Below are 13,282 nucleotides of genomic sequence, written 5' to 3' on the forward strand. Positions count from 1 at the left end.
ACCGCCATAAAAAAGCCAGACTACGGTTTGCAACTGCACATGGGGACAAAGATCGTACTTTTTGGAGAAATGTCCTCTGGTCTGATGAAACAAAAATAGAACTGTTTGGCCATAATGACCATTGTTATGTTTGGAGGAAAAGAGCCGAAGAACACCATCCCAACCGTGAAGCACTGGGGTAGCAGCATCATGTTCTGGGGGTGCTTTGCTGCAGGAGGGACTGGTGCACTTCACAAAATAGATGGCATCATGAGGGGAAAAAAGGATGTGGATATATTAAAGCAACATCTCAAGACATCAGTCAGGAAGTTAAAGTTTGGTCACAAATGGGTCTTCCAAATGGACAATGACCCCAAGCATACTTCCAAAGTTGTGGCAAAGTGGCTTAAGGACAACAAGGTCAAGGTATTGGAGTCCTGACCAATCCTATAGAAACTTTGTGGGCAGAACTGAAAGTGTGCGAGCAAGGAGGCCTACAAACCTGTCTCAGTTACACCATCTCTGTCAGGAGGAATGGGCCAAAATTCACCAGACTTTTTGTGGGAAGCTTGTGGAAGGATACTCGAAACGTTTGACCCAAGTTAAACAATTTTAAAGGCAATGCTACCAAATACTAATTGAGTGTATGTAAACTTCTGACCCACTGGGAATGTGATGAAAGAAATAAAAGCTGAATAAATAAATAAAAGCTGAAAAGCTGAAATAAATCATTCTCTCTACTATTATTCTGACATTTCATATTCTTAAAATAAAGTGGTGATCCTAACTGAACCAAGACAGAGAATTTTTACTTGGATTAAATGTCAGGAATTGTGAAAAACTGATTTTAAATGTATTTGGCTCAGGTGTATGTAAACTTCTTACTTCAACTGTGAGTGTGTATATACATAATCACACACACACAGTGTACCCACCGTTAGTTGTTGCTACTGTTCTATGGTCTGGTCTTGTGTGCTCTGCTGTTTGCTGCATTTCTTTCTGTGTGTTTTTGATGTTCTCTGCTGTCTGTTATTTCCCTCTCTCATGCTTCATGGTTTCTCTTAGGAGAAAGTACAGCTTCAGGTCAGTGAACTAATCCTTTCTGATCCCCCCCCTGTCTTAACTTCTCGTCACCTTTCCTCTTCCCGATCAACCCCGTTTTTCCTCAGTGTGCACTGAGGTGATGTGTGTCAGCTCAACCTACAACAAACCAAACCATTTGTGCTGATGAACTCAAAGGCAAAATGACAGTGTGTGAAGTACGTTTTGTCATTGTTTTCACTTGGTTTCCCTGTTTTTTAAATGATTATTTAGTCAAGAGAGGTTAAGATCTTTTTTGATCCTATGAATGTCATGGTGTGAGCACACAGTGTCCTCCACTGGTTTTACTCCCAGGGCTGTTTTTAGGCTTCAACCACGGTCAAATGTGTCTATCTGATGTGAGTGACCAGTTAGTACTCTGAATGAACCCAGGGAGGGCTTCTGGTTGTCCAAGTCAATAACCCTGTCATCACCTCCTTCTCTCCTGTGTCTCGCTGCAGGGAAGGGGACTGGTGGCTGGCTCGGTCTCTGACTACCGGAGAAAGCGGTTACATCCCCAGCAACTATGTGGCCCCCTCTGACTCCATTCAAGCAGAAGAGTACATCAACTTTTCTTTTTGTTTTTTTTTATCTCGATCTTTCCTGTTTTTATCGAGTTATAAAATGTAGACTTTTTTTGGAAACAGCCGTGGGTTTAGAATGCTGAGATGGAGCTAGGGTTGCAAAATGCTGGTAACTTTGCCTATTCCTGGAATCAGAAAGAAATGTGGAATCCTCCAACCAGGATTTCTGGAAAAACCTGGGAATTTTGTTACTAGAATGTTGCAACCCTAGAAGAAGCAGCATGGCGTCCAGCTTTAATAACATTGGCCAAACTCTCTCTAAGATGTATGACTATGGACAAACCCATCTGGATAGTAAAATACCCTGGTCTCAGATGTACTTCAGATGTACTTCAGATGTACTTCAGTAGTGCTCCATAAGGATATTAAAGGGACAATTTCCCTCCAAAATCACAGTTTGTTAGGCCTTTTCATTTCTCAAAAGTGGCCTTCTGATGGCATAACTCCATGTCCCAGGCCATCTGTTTTGTAGATCCACCTATATGCCACAATCAAAAATATGTTGGAAAAGATAAGCACTGCATAATTTCCCCACAAAATGTATGTGCTAATAAAGCTGGATCGACACAATACCACTGGAGCGTGGACTCGTCGACGTGACACTTGTTTTGAGGTCTGAATACGTGACCCCACTATGATTTTGGAGTGCAATGCCACTTTGCTCAGTGGCAGGTTCTCACTGTTCTTTCTCACTCACTCTGGCCCACTTTCACAGGTGGTATTTTGGGAAAATAACTCGGCGCGACTCAGAGAGGCTCCTTTTGAGTTTACAGAACCGACGAGGCACCTTCCTGGTCCGAGAGAGCGAGACCACCAAGGGTGAGAAGAACCCCTCAGAGAGCGACAGACATTTTAGACGTGGAGTAGAAGCACTGTTAGATTATTGTCAAATTCCTTGTTGAAGTTTCCTCTTTTTATTGTGAAGTAGTAAATTTGAACACGGAATGAACCCACCAAACGGTTGAAGAGGCACTTTGTCCCTCTCCCCCAAACAATGACATAAATGCAGTGAAACAGACTTGTAGGTCCAGAGTTGAGTTTGAGGATAATGAGGTCATGTGGTGTAGTTTATGCTGTGAACATGCAGTGTGCTAATGTGTGTAGTGTGGAACACTAGATGCGTAACTAGCTTGATTGGAGTATGACTACTACAGATGTCCAGGTGATCCATTCACACTTGAAGTTAACTGGTTTTGACCCACACATTACTCCTTCCACACACACACAGAAGCATAGAGATGAATGCAGACAATGTATCAAATCATTTTGTAATTCTATTTTTCTGCACAGGAGCCTACTGCCTGTCCGTGTTGGACTACGACAACACCAAAGGTCTCAACGTCAAACATTACAAGATACGCAAGCTAGACAGCGGTGGTTTCTACATCACCTCACGCACCCAGTTCAGCAGCCTGCAGCAGCTGGTCTACCACTATCATAGTGAGTAAACCGCTCGTCTGTTACTGTCGCGGAGAGTAACCAGCTGATCTATTACTGTCACGGTGAGTAACCAGCTGGTCTGTTACTGTCGCAGTGAGTAACCAGCTGGTCTGTTACTGTCGCAGTGAGTAACCAACTGGTCTATTACTGTCGCAGTGAGTAACCAGCTGGTCTGTTACTGTCACGGTGAGTAACCAGCTGGTCTGTTACTGTCGCAGTGAGTAACCAGCTGGTCTGTTACTGTCGCAGTGAGTAACCAACTGGTCTATTACTGTCGCAGTGAGTAACCAGCTGGTCTATTACTGTCGCAGTGAGTAACCAGCTGGTCTGTTACTGTAGCAGTGAGTAACCAGCTGGTCTGTTACTGTAGCAGTGAGTAACCAGCTGGTCTGTTACTGTCGCAGTGAGTAACTAGCTGGTCTGTTACTGTCGCAGTGAGTAACCAACTGGTCTATTACTGTCGCAGTGAGTAACCAACTGGTCTATTACTGTCGCAGTGAGTAACCAGCTGGTCTGTTACTGTCGCAGTGAGTAACCAGCTGGTCTGTTACTGTCACGGTGAGTAACCCGCTGGTCTGTTACTGTCGCAGTGAGTAACCAGCTGGTCTGTTACTGTCATGGTGAGTAACCAGCTGGTCTGTTACTGTCGCAGTGAGTAACCAACTGGTCTGTTACTGTCGCGGTGAGTAACCAACTGGTCTATTACTGTCGCAGTGAGTAACCAGCTGGTCTGTTACTGTCACGGTGAGTAACCAGCTGGTATGTTACTGTCACAGTGAGTAACCCGCTGGTCTGTTACTGTCACGGTGAGTAACCCTCTGGTCTGTTACTGTCACGGTGAGTAACCCTCTGGTATGTTACTGTCACGGTGAGTAACCCGCTGGTCTGTTACTGTCACGGTGAGGAACCCGCTGGTCTGTTACTGTCACGGTGAGGAACCCGCTGGTCTGTTACTGTCACGGTGAGTAACCCCCTGGTATGTTACTGTCACGGTGAGTAACCCTCTGGTCTGTTACTGTCACGGTGAGTAACCCCCTGGTATGTTACTGTCACGGTGAGTAACCCTCTGGTCTGTTACTGTCACGGTGAGTAACCCCCTGGTATGTTACTGTCACGGTGAGTAACCCTCTGGTCTGTTACTGTCACGGTGAGTAACCCTCTGGTCTGTTACTGTCACGATGAGTAACCAGCTGGTCTGTTACTGTAGCAGTGAGTAACCCCCTGGTATGTTACTGTCACGGTGAGTAACCAGCTGGTCTGTTACTGTAGCAGTGAGTAACCCCCTGGTATGTTACTGTCACGGTGAGTAACCCTTTGGTATGTTACTGTCACGGTGAGTAACCCCCTGGTATGTTACTGTCACGGTGAGTAACCCCCTGGTATGTTACTGTCACGGTGAGTAACCCCCTGGTATGTTACTGTCACGGTGAGTAACCAGCTGGTCTGTTACTGTAGCAGTGAGTAACCCCCTGGTATGTTACTGTCACGGTGAGTAACCCCCTGGTCTGTTACTGTCACGGTGAGTAACCAGCTGGTCTGTTACTGTCACGGTGAGTAACACGTTGGCCCGTTACTGTCTGTCGCAGTGAGTAACGTATTATAAGCACATCATTAGCACCTTATATGTTAATAGATGCTTACAAGCATGATTATTATACAGCCAGTAACACCAAACTTGAAGTGAATGTTTTGGTGTTTATTTGTTCATGTACTGTAATATGGTGTAAAGTCAAGGGCATGGTTTGAGCAATTCAGTCGTTCTGTTTCACAACCGTTTCCAATTAGTGTAAAGTGGAATGGCTATCTGTCTCCAGACTTGAACCCCATTGAAAACCTGTGGTTTGGATTGAAGAGGTACAGACTAAGGATATCAAGGTTCTGGAAAGAATCTGTATGGTGGAATGGTCCAAGATCTCTCCGAATGTGTTCTCCATCCTTAAACATTTTAGAAAAAGGCTCAGTTTTGTCATTCTTGCAAGGAGAGGTATTGTTTATATGTTAAACAATATATTTTTCTATGATCAATTGTATTAACAAATATAATTCCCAAGGTTTTTTGCAAACAATATAGCTGAGTATTTTAATTATTTATTTTGTATTGTGATTTTTGCTCATTTTTATCAAGGCTGTCAATAATTTCCGACCCAACTGTATATTTAAAATATATAATTTTTGTTACATGGTATGCAGTGTCTTTGTCAATAATATATCAAAGTGAAACCGAATACAGACGACACAGACAGAATAACTCAATAAGAATATTGAACACACGTCTTTATTTGAAACGTTTTACCCCTTTTTCTCCCCAATTTCATGGTATCCAATTGGTAGTTAGTCTTGCCCATCGCTGCAACTCCGATACGGACTCGGGAGAGACAAAGGTCAAGAGTCATGCGTGCGCCAAAACACGAAACTGACAAGCCGCACTGCTTCTTGACACACTGCTCGCTTAACCCGGAAGCCAGCCGCACCAATGTGTCGGAGGAAACACCGTACACCTGGTGACCGATGTCAGCGTGCATGCGCCCGGGCCCGCCACGAGTTGCTAGGGCTTGATGGGGACATCCCGGCCGGCCAAACCCTCCCCTAACCCGGATGACGCTGGGCCAATTGTGCGCCGCCTCATGGGTCTACCGATCGCGGCCGGCTGCGACACAGCCTGGGATCGAACCCGGGTCTGTAGTGACGCCTCTAGCACTGCGATGCAGTGCCTTAAGACAGCAGCGCCACTCGGGAGGCCAAACACATTTCTGACACTTGTCAGATGTGCCAATCTCTCAGAAAACCCAAAACAACTGTCTAGGTGGATAGTGTTAACAAGGGTGAACAGTTCCAGTTGTCTAGGGGGTGACCGTATGCCTCGCTCTGTCTTCCCGTACCGAACCACAGAGCATGCAGATGGACTGTGCCACTGTCTGACAGAGGTGTGTCCGATGCTGAAGCCTCAGACCCAGGGCCTGGCCCGCGACGCCTGGGAGATATCCCGGGAGTCCCTCCACCTCGACCTCAAACTGGGCCAGGGCTGCTTCGGAGAGGTCTGGATGGGTAAGACACACACACACACTGTTTTTTGAAGTATAGATGAATAATACATAGTTTTTTAACAGACACCTTTATTCCAACTTCATGTATTTCAACTATAACTTCATATAAGGACTGTGTAGTTAGTTGTGGCAGAAACGTGGGTCTGTTCCATGGGCTGTCCTGTGTACTCCTTTAGCTTCGTTGGCTAGGTACTCTGGGTACTCTGACCCATGGCTATTGTGTTTCTAAAGGGACATGGAATGGTACAACGCGGGTGGCCATCAAGACCCTGAAGACGGGTACCATGTCCCCAGAAGCCTTCCTCCAGGAAGCACAGGTCATGAAGAAGCTGAGACATGAGAAACTGGTGCAGCTCTACGCCGTGGTGTCTGAGGAACCCATCTACATCGTCACCGAGTACATGAGCCAAGGTAACAGTAGAGCAATCATCATCATCATCATCATCATCGCTGACTACATGGGCTGTGGTCCAGGCTGGTCTTCACGTGTGTATGCGCACACACACACACACACACACACAGACACACACACACACACACACACACACACACGTTGTTCTTGTGTTCCCTTTCTCCTGCCTTCTCTCTCTTTCTCTCAGTATTCTGATAACACTGTCGCTCCCATAGGTAGCCTGTTGGACTTCCTGAAAGGTGACACGGGCAAGCTGCTACGTCTACCCCAGTTAGTGGATATGGCATCTCAGGTGGGACAAACGCTACAATGTTCAATACCTTTTGGCATAATGGTCTTATTTCAGTTGATTTTAAGTTTTTCTCCTCTTTTGTTCATTTTTACTCAGAATTTTCTTTCTCTCTCTCGCTGTGTCTCTCTCTCTTGCTGTGTCTCTCTCTCTCTCTCCGTGTCTCTCTCTCTCCGTCTCTCTCTCTCTCCCCGTGTCTCTCTCTCTCCGTCTCTCTCTCTCCCCGTGTCTCTCTCTCTCTCCGTGTCTCTGTGTGTGTATAGATTGCAGCAGGGATGGCATACGTAGAGAGAATGAACTACGTCCACAGAGACCTCAGGGCTGCCAACATCCTGGTCGGGGACAACCTGGCATGTAAAGTGGCCGACTTCGGCTTGGCCCGCCTCATAGAGGACAACGAGTACACTGCTAGACAGGGTAAGGCTTCAGTCAACGAGTACACTGCTAGACAGGGTAAGGCTTCAGTCAACGAGTACACTTCTAGACAGGGTAAGGCTTCAGTCAACGAGTACACTGCTAGACAGGGTAAGGCTTCAGTCAACGAGTACACTGCTAGACAGGGCAAGGCTTCAGTACACTGCTAGACAGGGCAAGGCTTCAGTACACTGCTAGACAGGGTAAGGCTTCAGTCAACGAGTACACTGACAGACAGGGTAAGGCTTCAGTCAACGAGTACACTGACAGACAGGGTAAGGCTTCAGTACACTGCTAGACAGGGTAAGGCTTCAGTACACTGCTAGACAGGGTAAGGCTTCAGTCAACGAGTACACTGACAGACAGGGTAAGGCTTCAGTCAACGAGTACACTGACAGACAGGGTAAGGCTTCAGTACACTACTAGACAGGGTAAGGCTTCAGTACACTGCTAGACAGGGTAAGGCTTCAGTACACTGCTAGACAGGGTAAGGCTTCAGTACACTGCTAGACAGGGTAAGGCTTCAGTACACTGACAGACAGGGCAAGGCTGCAGGCAAGGCCAAATCTGTAGTTGTGTGTCCTAAACCTGGTCTTGGAGGACCCCTATTATCCTGGTCTTGGAGGACCCCTGTTTATCCTGGTCTTGGAGGACCCCTGTTTATCCTGGTCTTGGAGGACCCCTGTTTATCCTGGTTTTCTTTCCAACTGGTCTCGGTGTGTTTAGCCTGCCGCCCCCTCCTCATAGAAGGTCATGTGTACATCGCCAGACAGGGTTCTGCTCTGGTCTGGGTCCAATATCTCTGTGTAATGTATGTCCTAGGCCTGTTTTTGGAGGACCCCTGCTTAACCTGGTCTCTTGATTACTTGTGTTTATTGTTTTTAAAGTTTTTAGATGCAGACTTTGTGACTTCAGGGATTGTAATAAAGGGGCTAAATAACTTCAGGAAAATGTACTAATTCTGACTCTGTGAAAGGTTAAGTTTTCCATTTGGCGGACTGTAGAGAGGCTCAACTCTAGCCTTGTTTTTAGGAAAATAGGCTTGTATTGATGTATTCTAGTTAAAACAGTGACATTTTGGCTACCATGGTCTTTTATCAGAGTGTGTCATCAATCAGGGTTTTGTTTCCCCAGGTGCCAAGTTCCCCATTAAGTGGACCGCGCCAGAGGCTGCACTCTATGGACGCTTCACCATCAAGTCAGATGTCTGGTCATTCGGGGTCCTGCTCACTGAACTGGCCACTAAAGGCAGAGTCCCATATCCAGGTACCGGTGACTTTTCTTCATAAAAACATTAAGACAAGTAGTTACGCACTCTGCTGACAATAGGTATAAAACACCAACGTGTTGACACACAATGCATCTTCAGGTTTACATCGACGGTGTACTTCAAATCTAATTTTATTTGTCACATACACATGGTCAGCAGGTGTTAATGCGAGTGTAGCGAAATGCTTGTGCTTCTAGTTCCGACAATGCAGTAATAACCCACGAGTAATCTAACCTAACAATTTCACAACTACTACCTTATACACACACATACACAAGTGTAAAGGGATAAAGAATATGTACATAAAGATATATGAATGAGTGATGGTACAGAGCGGCATAGGCAAGATGCAGTAGATGGTATAGAGTACAGTATATACATATGAGATGAGTAATGTAGGGTATGTAAACATAAAGTGGCATAGTTTAAAGTGGCTAATGATACATGTATTACATAAAGATGTCAAGATGCAGTAGATTATATACAGTGCCTTGCAAAAGTATTCGGCCCCCTTGAACTTTGCGACCTTTTGCCACATTTCAGGCTTCAAACATAAAGATATAAAACTGTATTTTTTGTGAAGAATCAACAACAAGTGGGACACAATCATGAAGTGGAACGACATTTATTGGATATTTCAAACTTTTTTAACAAATCAAAAACTGAAAAATTGGGCGTGCAAAATTATTCAGCTAATACTTTGTAGCGCCACCTTTTGCTGCGATTACAGCTGTAAGTCGCTTGGGGTATGTCTCTATCAGTTTTGCACATCGAGAGACTGAAATTCTTTCCCATTCCTCCTTGCAAAACAGCTCGAGCTCAGTGAGATTGGATGGAGAGCATTTGTGAACAGCAGTTTTCGGTTCTTTCCACAGATTCTCGATTGGATTCAGGTCTGGACTTTGACTTGGCCATTCTAACACCTGGATATGTTTATTTTTGGACCATTCCATTGTAGATTTTGCTTTATGTTTTGGATTATTGTCTTGTTGGAAGACAAATCTCCGTCCCAGTCTCAGGTCTTTTGCAGACTCCATCAGGTTTTCTTCCAGAATGGTCCTGTATTTGGCTCCATCCATCTTCCCATCAATTTTAACCATCTTCCCTGTCCCTGCTGAAGAAAAGCAGGCCCAAACCATGATGCTGCCACCACCATGTTTGACAGTGGGGATGGTGTGTTCAGCTGTGTTGTTTTTACGCCAAACATAACGTTTTGCATTGTTGCCAAAAAGTTCAATTTTGGTTTCATCTGACCAGAGCACCTTCTTCCACATGTTTGGTGTGTCTCCCAGGTGGCTTGTGGCAAACTTTAAACAACACTTTTTATGGATATCTTTAAGAAATGGCTTTCTTCTTGCCACTCTTCCCTAAAGGCCAGATTTGTGCAATATACGACTGATTGCTGTCCTATGGACAGAGTCTCCCACCTCAGCTGTAGATCTCTGCAGTTCATCCAGAGTGATCATGGGCCTCTTGGCTGCATCTCTGATCAGTCTTCTCCTTGTATGAGCTGAAAGTTTAGAGGGACGGCCAGGTCTTGGTAGATTTGCAGTGGTCTGATACACCTTCCATTTCAATATTATCGCTTGCACAGTGCTCCTTGGGATGTTTAAAGCTTGGAAAATCTTTTTGTATCCAAATCCGGCTTTAAACTTCTTCACAACAGTATCTCGGACCTGCCTGGTGTGTTCCTTGTTCTTCATGATGCTCTCTGCGCTTTTAACGGACCTCTGAGACTATCACAGTGCAGGTGCATTTATACGGAGACTTGATTACACACAGGTGGATTGTATTTATCATCATTAGTCATTTAGGTCAACATTGGATCATTCAGAGATCCTCACTGAACTTCTGGAGAGAGTTTGCTGCACTGAAAGTAAAGGGGCTGAATAATTTTGCACGCCCAATTTTTCAGTTTTTGATTTGTTAAAAAAGTTTGAAATATCCAATAAATGTCGTTCCACTTCATGATTGTGTCCCACTTGTTGTTGATTCTTCACAAAAAAATACAGTTTTATATCTTTATGTTTGAAGCCTGAAATGTGGCAAAAGGTCGCAAAGTTCAAGGGGGCCGAATACTTTCGCAAGGCACTGTAGAGTACAGTATATACATATGAGATAAGTAATGTATACTTTGATTACATATACAGTGTACTTTGTTTACATATACAGTATACTTTGTTTACATATACAGTATACTTTGTTTACATATACAGTGTACTTTGTTTACATATACAGTATACTTTGTTTACATATACAGTATACTTTGATTACATATACAGTATACTTTGTTTACATATACAGTATACTTTGTTTACATATACAGTATACTTTGTTTACATATACAGTATACTTTGTTTACATATACAGTGTACTTTGTTTACATATACAGTATACTTTGATTACATATACAGTATACTTTGTTTACATATACAGTATACTTTGTTTACATATACAGTATACTTTGTTTACATATACAGTATACTTTGTTTACATATACAGTATACTTTGATTACATATACAGTATACTTTGTTTACATATACAGTATACTTTGTTTACATATACAGTGTACTTTGACTAAACAGTCGTCCAAGATGAGGAGTTGCATACAATTGCACTTAGAAGGAAGTGAAGGGTTGGTCTTTTTTCTGTGTGTTTATTTTTAATATAAATTAGAGGAGGGCTGTTGGATTGAATGCTATGTTATTTTCAGCTATTATTTGATTTCCTAGTGGAATCATGTGCAGTACAAAAGTTGAACAGGTTTTATAGAAAAACACTGTCGAACGTGTTTCTCTCTCTTCTCTCCCTCTATTTCTTTATTTATTTATCTGTCCCTTCCATACACTGTCTTCAGGCATGGTGAACCGGGAGGTGTTGGATCAGGTGGAGCGTGGCTACCGGATGCCCTGCCCTGCTGAGTGCCCAGCCTCCATGCACGAGCTCATGCTCACCTGCTGGAGGAAGGACGCAGAGGAGCGGCCCACCTTCGAGTACCTGCAGGGCTTCCTGGAGGACTACTTCACCTCCACTGAGCCCCAGTACCAGCCTGGGGAGAACCTATAAGGCTCAGGGACATCACCCCCCCCCCCCCGGGCCTTATGGATGGACTTTCCCACCCCCCTGCCCAATGCCCACCCATGTCGCTGCCCACCCTCACTGCACCCTGATCATGGGTCAGGTTTGTGTTATTTCCCCACTGTAATGGACTATGGTTAAGGTTGGTTTAGGAGTGGGAAGAAAAGAGGAGCTGATCCTAGACCTGTTGTTATGAGTGACTTCTAACCTGGAGCTACAAAGACAGGTTTTGTGGGGACTGTCATAGTGGTTGAGGGTTGGACTGATGTGAAAGGTGCTGATCCTAGATCTGTGGAGGAAAGATGGTAAGTGTCCTAAGGTGGAGTAGGGTGCAGTTGCCCCTGGATGCTGATCTTGGGTCAGTTTAGCATTTTCTCCACTAATGGTTAAGATCAGGGGAAGGGAAGCTGATCCTAGATCTGTAGCTAGGACAAACTTCAACCCGAAGTATCCTAAGGAAGGACGGAGGATAGTGAGATGGAACATGGCCACTGTTTTGACCCTCCCTCTCTGTCCTCGTCCCTTTCTCATCAAAGGCTTTGCCCGGAATCCGTTCAAAGTTATCCCAAAGTGTGCACTTGTGCACTACCTGTCAAGCATTGGATTAGTGTAAGCATTGGCTATACTAGAGGAAATCTCCCTCTTTGTTGAAATCCGCCCTCATTGTTGAAATCCTCAAGGGGGAGTGTGCAAGTGCACACTTGCAAGTTTGGAAAAATTAGAAGCAGCCATAGCATCTGACCTCTCCACCTCCTCTCCTCTTGCAGAGCGCTGCCAACGTGGCACCGGTGCCGAAGGAACGTCCGTCTGTTTTTCCTCTCTTGTGCATACCAAATGGCTCCCTATTCCCTACATACATGTAGTGCACTACTTTTGACCAGAGCCCTATGGGAATAGGGTCAGATATAGGACCCTAGGGCTCAGGTCAAAAAATGGTGCACTATGTAGGGAATAGGGAGCCATTAGGGATGTAACTTCTGTGGGTCTGTCTTTCTGTCTCCCTTTCTTTGTCTATTTCCTCCTCTCTCTCTCCCTTTCTTTGTCTATTTCCTCCTCTCTCTCTCTCCCTTTCTTTGTCTATTTCCTCCTCTCTCTCTTTCTCCCTTCCTTTGTCTATTTCCTCCTCTCTCTCCCTTTCTTTGTCTATTTCCTCCTCTCTCTCCCTTTCTTTGTCTATTTCCTCCTCTCTCTCCCTTTCTTTGTCTATTTCCTCCTCTCTCTCTCCCTTTCTTTGTCTATTTCCTCCTCTCTCTCCCTTTCTTTGTCTATTTCCTCCTCTCTCTCTCTCCCTTTCTTTGTCTATTTCCTCCTCTCTCTCTCTCCCTTTCTTTGTCTATTTCCTCCTCTCTCTCCCTTTCTTTGTCTATTTCCTCCTCTCTCTCTCTCCCTTTCTTTGTCTATTTCCTCCTCTCTCTCTCTCCCTTTCTTTGTCTATTTCCTCCTCTCTCTCTCCCTTTCTTTGTCTATTTCCTCCTCTCTCTCCCTTTCTTTGTCTATTTCCTCCTCTCTCTCTCCCTTTCTTTGTCTATTTCCTCCTCTCTCTCCCTTTCTTTGTCTATTTCCTCCTCTCTCTCTCTCCCTTTCTTTGTCTATTTCCTCCTCTCTCTCTTTCTCCCTTCCTTTGTCTATTTCCTCCTCTCTCTCCCTTTCTTTGTCTATTTCCTCCTCTCTCTCTCCCTTTCTTTGTCTAT

General features: G+C 44.7%; 1 protein-coding gene across 2 annotated transcripts in view; it reads left to right on the forward strand.

Annotated features, from left to right (window-relative positions):
* The window catches only part of LOC110529042 (proto-oncogene tyrosine-protein kinase Src), a 32,325-nt gene extending 19,776 nt beyond the window's left edge, over positions 1-12,549 (forward strand). The window contains exons 4-13 of one of the 2 annotated variants that reach the window (XM_036984170.2): positions 1,045-1,062; positions 1,521-1,619; positions 2,359-2,462; positions 2,934-3,083; positions 5,973-6,128; positions 6,359-6,538; positions 6,755-6,831; positions 7,092-7,245; positions 8,377-8,508; positions 11,371-12,549. In XM_036984170.2, the coding sequence (XP_036840065.1) occupies positions 1,045-1,062; positions 1,521-1,619; positions 2,359-2,462; positions 2,934-3,083; positions 5,973-6,128; positions 6,359-6,538; positions 6,755-6,831; positions 7,092-7,245; positions 8,377-8,508; positions 11,371-11,579 (1,279 nt within the window). In that variant the 3' untranslated portion in view covers positions 11,580-12,549. The remainder of the gene's footprint in view (positions 1-1,044; positions 1,063-1,520; positions 1,620-2,358; positions 2,463-2,933; positions 3,084-5,972; positions 6,129-6,358; positions 6,539-6,754; positions 6,832-7,091; positions 7,246-8,376; positions 8,509-11,370) is intronic. The other variant, XM_036984171.2, reaches the window with a different exon arrangement.
* Positions 12,550-13,282: the final 733 nt, after the last annotated feature.

Source organism: Oncorhynchus mykiss, chromosome 7 (genome assembly GCF_057628025.1).
Source record: "Oncorhynchus mykiss isolate SJ-2025 chromosome 7, ASM5762802v1, whole genome shotgun sequence".
NCBI lineage: Eukaryota > Metazoa > Chordata > Actinopteri > Salmoniformes > Salmonidae > Oncorhynchus > Oncorhynchus mykiss.